This window comes from Arachis duranensis, chromosome 3 (genome assembly GCF_000817695.3).
Source record: "Arachis duranensis cultivar V14167 chromosome 3, aradu.V14167.gnm2.J7QH, whole genome shotgun sequence".
Classification (NCBI taxonomy): Eukaryota; Viridiplantae; Streptophyta; class Magnoliopsida; order Fabales; family Fabaceae; genus Arachis; species Arachis duranensis.
In genome coordinates this window covers 3250793-3261755 of record NC_029774.3, presented here as the reverse complement: position 1 = coordinate 3261755, position 10963 = coordinate 3250793, and the positions used below count along the sequence as shown (strand labels likewise).

The 10963-nt window shown below is 33.6% G+C and overlaps 2 protein-coding genes across 4 annotated transcripts; both read left to right on the top strand.

The window, feature by feature from the left end:
* Positions 1-258: 258 nt before the first annotated feature.
* Positions 259-3790, top strand: LOC107476783 (FT-interacting protein 3). 3 transcript variants are annotated; one of them, XM_016096680.3, is made up of 2 exons: positions 259-484; positions 1305-3790. In XM_016096680.3, exon 2 carries the CDS (start codon positions 1333-1335, stop codon positions 3655-3657), a length of 2325 nt encoding a protein of 774 aa, XP_015952166.1. In that variant the 5' UTR covers positions 259-484; positions 1305-1332; the 3' UTR covers positions 3658-3790. The 3 variants fall into 3 exon arrangements, with proteins under 3 accessions (XP_015952166.1, XP_052114567.1, XP_015952167.1); XM_052258607.1 differs by lacking the exon at positions 259-484 and adding an exon at positions 723-793; XM_016096681.3 differs by lacking the exon at positions 259-484 and adding an exon at positions 831-1129.
* Positions 3791-5805: 2015 nt separating this feature from the next.
* On the top strand, positions 5806-6414 carry LOC107477066 (uncharacterized). Its single transcript, XM_016097032.1, has one exon. It carries the CDS (start codon positions 5806-5808, stop codon positions 6412-6414), a length of 609 nt encoding a protein of 202 aa, XP_015952518.1.
* The last annotated feature ends 4549 nt before the right edge of the window (positions 6415-10963 follow it).

Sequence of the window (10963 nt, the reverse complement as noted above, 5' to 3'; positions counted from 1 at the left end):
TTTCTATTTGGCATAAAAAATATAATTATTAAAATAAAAATTAAATTAATACTACTCAAATACGATAAATAAAGAGAAAACAATTTTAAATGCTTAATCAATTAAGAAGCATATAATAATTTGGCATGAGATGATCCAGGTCCATTTTTTAAGGTGCTGAGATAGATTCAGTTTTCACAGTATTTTATTATTAACATGTCGTTCATAAATCATAATTCATAATCATATTCATGTATTCATACTCTGTTTTTCCCTAACGTCCAAAACCGTACCATACTTATGTTAATGTGACTAAGCACCATAACCTCATAATTAATCACTTTTTTCTTGACATTGTTCTATATTATTACTTGGTTTACACCTCACTGAAGAAGAAGAAGAAGAAGAAGCAGCTTGTGAAGGTTACTTAACAGAGTGGTGTAACGTGTGAGTGTGAACTTCTTAACTAACACACGCGAGCGATACTCCTTCGTTTCGGTTCAAGGTTTGGTCTTGCATTTTTATTTTATTATATTATTTTCAAAGTATATTTGGTTTGGTTTGAGTTGTTGTACAAACAAGAAGCCATGATTTTGTGACTTGACATTAATAGTGGTAGTTAAAGCTGCTGAATGCCATGTTTCTTTTTATTTATATTTATATTTTTTTTTTCTTTCTTCCCCTCATTTTCTTTTCTTGTAGTTTTCAACTTAAATTGGTGTGCTTACTTGTGTTGCTGATTTTCTTTTAGTTCTTTTGTTTCTTGTATTTTTGTAATGTGTTAGCTTAGATCTGTGATCCTGCAACTTTCAAGGTTAACCATTTTTGTAACATTGCCTAAAACTTTAAATTAAGAACCATTATTTTTTTTTTTTTGAATTTTTTTTTCACCTTGTCTTGTTGGTTTGATTTTTACTGCCTTTTCTGGTTGCTGAGAAATTGGGTCCATTTTGGAAACAAGCATTTATGATTCACCCATCCATGTGAAAAAATTTAACACAAAAGGACATAAAAAATTCTAGTCTTGCTTTGCTTCTTCATTCTGTAATGCCACATGCATGATTTGAATGAAGTTTTATTTTGAGATAATAAGATTCAGTGTGTATATACATTTCAAGGTTTGAATTTTCTGGCTCTTCCAACTCTGAAGGTGATTGATTGTGCATTGTTACAGTTCTACTTGCATGTGGTTATTTCTTTCTCTTTGTGCTTAATCACCTTAAGAAAGATCATAGGATTATAAATTCATAATCAATTTCATGTTTCTTATGGTAGTTACTTCTGAAATCCCCAAATTGATCATGCTTGTTATTTGTTAACTGTAGATAGTATTGTGATAAAGGGAAGAAGAAAATGCAGAAGCCGGGGCAGGCCGTTGATTTCGCCCTGAAGGAGACATATCCGAAGATAGGAGCAGGGGCAGTAACAGGTGACAAGCTATCATGCACCTATGATCTTGTTGAACAGATGCAATATTTGTATGTTAGAGTTGTGAAAGCCAAGGATTTGCCTTCAAAGGATGTAACTGGTGGTGTTGATCCCTATGTTGAAGTGAAGCTTGGAAACTACAAGGGAATTACCAAGCATTTTGAAAAGAAGTCCAATCCTGAATGGAACCAGTGCTTTGCATTCTCCAAGGACAGGATTCAAGCCTCAGTCTTGGAGGTTGTTGTCAAAGACAAGGATGTTGTTGTTGATGATTTTGTTGGGAGGGTTTGGTTTGATCTGAATGAGATCCCCAAACGCGTTCCGCCGGATAGTCCTCTGGCTCCACAGTGGTACAGATTGGAGACTAGAAAGGGCGAAAAGGCGAAAGGAGAGTTGATGCTAGCGGTTTGGATGGGGACTCAAGCGGATGAGGCTTTTCCTGATTCATGGCATTCTGATGCAGCAATGGTTGGAACTGAATCTGTTGCAAACATAAGATCAAAGGTTTATCTCTCACCAAAGCTTTGGTATGTTAGAGTGAATGTGATTGAGGCTCAGGACTTGGTACCTAGTGATAAAACCAGGTACCCTGAAGTTTATGTGAAGGCTAATCTAGGACATCAAATACTAAGGACTAGGGTGTCTCAAATTAAGACAATCAATCCAATGTGGAATGAGGATTTGATGTTTGTTGCTGCTGAGCCATTTGAGGAGCCTTTGGTTTTGACAGTGGAAGACAGAGTTGGACCAAACAAAGATGAAACCTTAGGAAGGTGTTTGATTCCTCTGCACCAAGTGCAAAGGAGGCTAGATCACAAGCCTGTGAACACAAGATGGTTCAATCTTGAGAAGCATATTGGTGCTGAAGGGGAGAAAAAGGAGACGAAATTTGCTAGCCGGATTCATTTAAGGGTGTGTTTGGATGGAGGGTACCATGTGTTGGATGAATCAACTCATTATAGTAGTGATCTTAGACCAACTGCCAAACAGCTTTGGAAGCCTAGTATTGGAATTCTTGAAGTTGGGATCATAAGTGCACAAGGGCTAATGCCAATGAAGACAAGAGATGGTAGAGGAACTACTGATGCTTATTGTGTGGCAAAATATGGCCAGAAATGGATCCGAACTCGGACAATTGCAGATAGCTTTGCACCAAAGTGGAATGAGCAATACACTTGGGAGGTTTTTGATCTATCTACTGTTATCACTGTAGGTGTCTTTGATAATGGTCATTTACATGGCGGTGGCGACAAATCCGGTGGATCAAAAGATTCTAGGATAGGGAAGGTGAGGATTAGGCTATCAACTCTTGAATCTGATAGAGTTTATACTCACTCTTACCCTCTTCTAGTGCTGCATAATTCTGGTGTGAAGAAAACTGGTGAAGTTCAATTGGCTGTTAGGTTCACAAGCTCATCTTTCATAAACATGATGTATCTTTATTCCCAGCCTTTGTTGCCAAAGATGCATTACATCCACCCTCTATCTGTGATCCAGCTGGACAATCTGCGGCACCAGGCAACGCAGATTGTGTCGATGAGGCTGAGCCGGGCTGAGCCGGCTCTAAGGAAAGAGGTTGTGGAATACATGCTTGATGTGGATTCACATATGTGGAGCATGAGGAGAAGCAAGGCTAATTTCTTCAGAATAATGAAAGTTCTTGGTGGTTTAATAGCATTTGGGAGATGGTTTGATCAGATATGCAATTGGAAAAACCCCATCACAACAATACTAATCCATATCCTTTTCATAATCTTGGTTCTTTATCCTGAACTAATCCTCCCTACAATCTTCTTGTATCTTTTCTTGATTGGGATTTGGAACTTTCGATGGCGGCCACGACACCCTCCCCATATGGACACAAGGCTCTCACATGCTGATGCTGCTCACCCTGATGAACTTGATGAAGAGTTTGATTCATTTCCAACTTCAAGATCATCAGATATTGTTAAAATGAGGTATGATCGGTTAAGGAGCATTGGAGGGAGAGTGCAAACTGTGGTAGGAGACTTGGCCACACAAGGAGAAAGGTTTCAAAGTTTGTTAAGTTGGAGAGATCCAAGGGCTACAACATTGTTTGTGACATTCTGTCTTGTTGCTGCTGTAGTTCTTTATGTTACTCCTTTTCAGGTTGTGTGCCTTCTCAGTGGATTCTATGTTCTGAGACATCCAAGGTTTCGCCATAAGCTTCCATCAGTTCCAATCAACTTCTTTAGGAGATTGCCAGCAAGATCAGATAGCATGTTGTAAGCAAGATGGATTAGTGCTATTGACACTGCATTCAAATTACCTTAGACATTGTTAAATGACATTATCATTCTGTAAATTTTGTCCACATAAAGTGGGAATATTATTTCATGGTGTTGCAGTTGTTTCTTTGGAATTTCATATGATAATAATGGCATGTCCTTTTGATATATAACAAACACATAAAAACTGTTACATATATGTTAAAAATCAGTTGTTATATATTTGTATATATTATTATATATTAACTTATATTTTTTAATTAAATAATTAATTATTAAAATAATTAAACTTATTTATAATAGTATAATAATTTTTTATAAAATATTTTTTTAGTGTAGACTTAGCATTATTGAAATAAGATACATACACAATAAGTCCTACTTCTTTTGCTATAGCAAACAGTATCAATGCAATAAGTAAGAGTTATTTGCAGCAGTGTTATTTTCATAAAAAAAAAAAGAGGCAGTGATTTAAATGCACTCTAGTTATTTTTATGGGTATTGATATTAATATATAGTATCATAGTACAACATGGTTTCATGATCACAGTACTAAACTAATTGATTGATTTTGGCATTTTGCTAACAAGCTCTAGTCTAGTAGTAGGTGCTATAAAATGCCAATTTTGTTATGATTATTACAAAGAAAGAAAAAAAAAGAAAAAGAGACACCTTTGTCTTATTTGAATGTGCAAATTGATTCGGTGGTTCAATAGTATATGATGCAATAAATGAATAAAATACAAGTGTTCATACAAATTTTCAAAGTTAAAATTATTATTCAACTGTCAATTCAGGTAAAGAATCACTATACTGATTTTACTAGCTTAAGAAGTTTTTTGTTTTTTATTTTTTATTTTTTATTGTTTTCCGGTACTGAATTAGACTGGAAACATAGTTAACTGTCTCAAAATCATTGCATATATGATATATCACAAGGTTTCTGAAAGAATAATTCCCTTTTTCCAAACTTTTTTTTCTGTCTTCCCACTCATTGTTTTCGATATTTGTTTTAAATGTCAATCCAAATACAGTGAGAAAATTTGAGTATAAACATAATCAAAATACATCAAAACACTTAATTCCGATATTAAAATGCATACTATATATAACAGATAAAATGTACTCCCCATACTACTCTAATTCCTACATATACTTAAGTTATTTTATCCCCCTCATGAGATTTTGCTATACATCTTCATTTCTCAAAAAATATGTATAAAGTTCATAGAGTTTGTTACTTAGATATCTAAAAGGAAATTCAGCAATTTATTTCCTTCAAAATTAAGTCTCTATTGTGATTTTACATTCTTCAATTGCCATTTCATCAAGCATTGCTTAGATGTTTTTGTTCCTAATTTGTCAAGAGGTCCCAAAACTTCCTCAAGTAGAAACTGGACTATGATTTCAACATCTTTAATGACAGCCATCATGTTGATTAAAATTTTAAATCAACTTGCATGGACTAGAATCTTCATGAAACATGGTTAAAGAATTGAAGAAGCAAAGTTTGAATTGAATACAATAATCATCAATTGGCTAGATATTGTTAGAAGCTAATGTTGGAAGCTTGAAGATTTTTTAAGAACATTCAAGAGAGTAGTATAACTACAACATTCTACAACATTGAAGAAGTTGAAAATCAAATTGAATTGGAATTGAATGGAAGTTGCACTCATCACCTCCATACTAGAAGAATCATGAAGTGCATTGGAAGTTTCAAGATTGATGACTAAGCTTAATAAAGAATTTTCAAGATGTGCTAGAAATTACAAAAAGATTACTTATTTGAATAGTCAAAGTAAGAAGCAAAGTTGGATAAGTATATGTATCAAGAAGCTAGTAGAATCATAAACTTTTAGCATAAAACTTTGCCTATATAAAGGCACATATGCCTTATGTATTGTATGTGTTCCATAATGAAAATGAGTATGTTTTGAAATTCTCTCCTTTGTTTTATGAGTGTTAGTGAGTTTGAAAGATGAAAATATGATAGCGTCATTTATATGAGTGAGTGATCCTAGGGCCAAGTAAGTTGTGGGTATTATACTTACATTTGGTATCAGAGCTGGTTAATCCAGCGTCTGGTGTTTGAGATTTTGTGAGGTGTGAGAGAGTTCTCACATAATTGTTTATTCATAGAGTCGATATGGCAAACACTTTTAACATTGTGTGGTCCGGTCCCAAGTTAGATGGGAAACTTGATTATAGTTATTGGGAGACATTGATGTCTACCCATATGAAGGCCCAGAACCTATGGAATTTCATTGAACCGGGTTTGCAAGAAGGAGCAGATGCTACCCAACAAAAGAGAGATCAATTGGCGCTATCTCAAATTCATCAAGGAGTAGATTATACGGTGTTTGGCAAAATAGCAAATGCCAAAAGTGCAAAAGAAGCATGGAACACGTTGAAGCTATTATACAAAGGCGTAGATAAAGCTCAGAAAGCAAAGCTACAGTCTTTGAGAAGAGAATATGAAAGGTACGAGATGTCTAGTTCAGAAACTGTTGAACAATATTTTACTCGTGTTACAAACCTTGTCAATAAGATGAGAGTCTATGGAGAAGATATGCCCGATAGCAAAGTGGTGGAGAAAATTCTTCGCACCATGCCGATGAAGTATGACCATGTGGTGACTACGATACTAGAGTCCCACGATATGGATACCATGACGATTGCAGAGTTGCAAGGAACCATAGAAAGCCACATCAGTAGAATACTGGAGAAATCGGAAAATCAATCGAAGAAGCCCTGAAAAGCCGAGTGAATTTCAACAACGTTGCAGAATCAAGCCGTACACAAGAAGGACGAGGTCGTGGTTTTAATTTTCAAAGTAGAGGCAGAGGAAGTTTCAGAGGTAGAGGTCGTGGCAATTACAACCAAGGAAATTACAATAATTTTACACAACCTAATCAAGAAAGAGGTGGAATGAATTTCAGGTCTGTCAACCGAGGAAGAGGTCGAGGTCATTTTTATCAAGAAAGAACCAATTTCAGTTGCTTTCATTGTGGAAAGTATGGACACAGAGCAGCAGATTGCAGATTCAAAATGGTGAATAACAATCAAGCACACGTTGCAGAAAATCAGCATCAAAATACTGATGACAATCCGGGTACTCAAACTTTATTTTTTACAAGTAATTCATGTGCTGAAGATGAAAATATATGGTACTTGGATAATGCTTGCAGTAATCATATGTCTGGTAGAAAGGAGTTATTTTCTTCAATAGATGACTCAGTTAAACTATTATTGGAGTTTGGTAATAGTACAAAGATCCCTATTGAAGGAAAATGGCACATACCAATTAGATTGAAAGATGGTTCTCTGAGTTATATTTCTGATGTTTTCTATGCTCCTGAACTTGACTACAATTTACTGAGTATGGGGCAATTATCTGAGAAGGGATATAAGATGATAACTTATCGTGGATATTGCACTGTATTTGACAACAATGGAAGGTTCATTGATAAAGCAAAGATGACTTCAAACAGAATGTTTCCGTTAAAAATTCAACATGTTAATCCCTCTTGCATGAGTTCTGTGATACTTGATGATAACTGGTTGTGGCATATGTGGTTTGGGCACTTTCATTTTTCTGGCCTAAACTACCTGTCAAGAAAAGGACTTGTTTCTGGTCTACCACGGATTCATATTCTCAGTTGTATTTGTGAGATTTGTCAACTGGGAAAGAAGCACAGAGATCCATTCCCTATAAGAAAGTCATGGAGAGCTAAAAGATTACTTGAAATTGTGCATTCAGATCTCTGTTCTGTAGAAATTCCAAGCAACGGTGGTAGCAGGTACTTTATCACTTTCATTGATGATTTTAGTAGATATACATGGGTATACTTTCTTAAGCAGAAGTTAGAAGCATGTGATGTCTTTAAGACATTCAAGACGTTTGTCGAAAAACAAAGTGGCGGTAAAATCAAAATTCTCAGAACAGACAGAGGAACAGAATATCTTGCGTGTTCAGAATACTTTAAGCAACACGGAATTCAACACCAACTAACAACTAGATACACTCCTCAACAAAATGGAGTGGCTGAAAGAAAGAATAGAACCATCATGGATATGGTCAGATGCATGCTCAAGTCAAAACAAATGCCTAAAGAGTTTTGGGCAGAAGCAGTTGCAACAGCAGTTCATATTTTAAACAGATGTCCAACAAAGAGTGTTCGTGATAAAACACCAGAAGAAGCTTGGAGTGGAAAGCGGCCTTCCATTCATCATTTCAGAGTCTTTGGGTGTATTGCTTATGCCCACGTACCAGATCAATTAAGGAAGAAGTTAGATGACAAAGGCGAGAAGTGTATCTTTATTGGCTATAGCACAGACTCAAAAGCATACAAGTTGTACAATCCAGTATCAAAGAAAGTGATCATCAGCAGAGACGTGACGTTTGACGAGAAAGACATATGGGACTGGAACACAAAGACAGAAAAACATCCGATTATAATTTCAAATACATGTGATGATGAAGAAGAAAGACAACTTGATGCAACCGAGCAACCAGAATCATCTAGAAGACCTCAAAGAGAAAAGATACTACCTGCTAGAGTAGCAGATTATGAGGTTGGCAATGACAACGATCAGTCCGATGAAGAAATCATAAATTTTGCTCTATTTTCAGATTGTGAGCCGTTAAACTTTGAAGAAGCCTCTAGAGATAACAATTGGAAGAAAGCAATGGATGAGGAGATTCATGCCATTGAAAAGAATTACACATGGGAGCTGACAGATTTACCAGCAGATAAGAAGCCGATTGGAGTAAAGTGGGTTTACAAGACTAAGTACAAACCTAGTGGTGAAGTTGATCGTTTCAAAGCAAGATTAGTTGCAAAAGGATATAAACAAAAACTAGTGATCGAGTATTATCCAACTGAAGAACAAATTGCTGATATATTTACCCATTTCATCAAGCATTGCTTAGATGTTTTTGTTCCTAATTTGTCAAGAGGTCCCAAAACTTCCTCAAGTAGAAACTGGACTATGATTTCAACATCTTTAATGACAGCCATCATGTTGATTAAAATTTTAAATCAACTTGCATGGACTAGAATCTTCATGAAACATGGTTAAAGAATTGAAGAAGCAAAGTTTGAGTTGAATACAATAATCATCAATTGGCTAGATATTGCTAGAAGCTAATGTTGGAAGCTTGAAGATTTTTTAAGAACATTCAAGAGAGTAGTATAACTACAACATTCTACAACATTGAAGAAGTTGAAAATCAAATTGAATTGGAATTGAATGGAAGTTGCACTCATCACCTCCATACTAGAAGAATCATGAAGTGCATTGGAAGCTTCAAGATTGATGACTAAGCTTAATAAAGAATTTTCAAGATGTGCTAGAAATTACAAGAAGATTACTTATTTGAATAGTCAAAGTAAGAAGCAAAGTTGGATAAGTATATGTATTAAGAAGCTAGTAGAATCATAAACTTTTAGCATAAAACTTTGCCTATATAAAGGCACATATGCCTTATGTATTGTATGTGTTCCATAATGAAAATGAGTATGTTTTGAAATTCTCTCCTTTGTTTTATGAGTGTTAGTGAGTTTGAAAGATGAAAATATGATAGCGTCATGTATATGAGTGAGTGATCCCAGGGCCAAGTAAGTTGTGGGTATTATACTTACACATCAATTAAGAATCTGGACCAGGGCCCTCTTCTTTCTGCTTCTGATTTTTTTATTTTTTTTGGTGACTGAACATAACACAAAGAAAAAAGATTTAAGAGAAAGAGTAGCACTCCTCTCTAATAATAATGTCTAAATTATTAGAGAGTAGTAACCACTCTAGATACATCTGCTTGTTTAAAGCAGCAGACTTAGCCATTAAATCAGCCGGCTGTACGCTGGATGAGAACTAAAGTAGCTGTCCAATTGCGCTGGAGCATCTCTTTGATTTTGTCAAGCAGATCAGAGTCATTCCTAATCATGCTGGTTGTGCCTCGCGAAACAAAAAGAAACGCATCAAGATTATCAGTTTCACAAATGACTTCTTTGCACTCTTCTGATTTTTTTATTTAATGCTAGCTAGAGTGAGACCCGCGCAATCCACAGAGAAGTATATTATTTATACTATATAGTATATTTTAACAAATGTTATATTAAAAATATTTTAGAGAACATATTATAAATAGGTTTTGAATTTATTTATTTAAAAAAAATATAGGTTATTTATATTAGAGTTATACAAAACTGCATTTTTTTTTCATTTTTCGATTTGCATTAATGGTTACACTTTATCTTTTTTTGTGATTTTTTGTTTGTAAATAATTAAGAAAATAAATGAATGAGAATGAAAAACATATAAAAATGTTATATTAAATTTAACGGATTTTTGACAATTAGTATGAGAGATTAAGAAATGAAGAGTAGTAAGAGTCTTAATATGTATAAGTTGTAGAATTTGAATATTTGTAACTAAAATTTTTTATAATTATTATTATTATTATGACATTACACTTTGTCTTTTCTTGCGGTCTTTTTGTTTGTAAATAATTAAGAAAATAAATGAATGAGAATGACAAACATATAAAAATGTTATATTAAATTTAAGGAATTTTTGACAATTAGTATGAGAAATTAAGAAATGAAGAGTAGTAAGAGTTTTAATATGTATAAGTTGTAGAATTTGAATATTTGTAACTGAAATTTTTTATAATTATTATTATTATGATACTTTTAATGTATGTTTATTGCATTTAGTTAGTACTTGATGTTTCAATTGAATAATAATAGATAAGAGTTTTTTGTTATAATTTTTTAAAACATTTTATTAAATAGTGATTGGTTGATTTTCATCTATTGCCAAGTCATTAGAATTGTTGATGTGGCATCATTAATAAAAAAAATAGTTTAAACTCATTGTGAAGAGAGTTGGTATCAGTTTTTATAAATAGATAAATAGATAAGGTAGGAAAAAAAATTTAAAAATTAACTTTTTTTTAAAATAAATATTCAGTTAATTAACATTATCTCTTTTTTTTCTTTCCTTTTATAATAAAAATTTTAGACAAGTTCGACACATGTATTAATCCACCATAATTAAGACATGCCTTCAAGCTTAATGAATAGTTACAAAAATACTTACAAATTTCTTACAAAAGAGTTTTCAATTTTCAAGATGTGAAGAAATCAAAATCAATTTGTCTATTTACAAATTGGAAATAATGATACAAGTTGATAAAGAAAAATATTATTACAAGGTGTATAAGTTACAAAATTTAATAATATTCAAAGGTAAAAGAAAAAAAAAAGTTACTTGTCAAAGATTTTAAATTAACTTATATT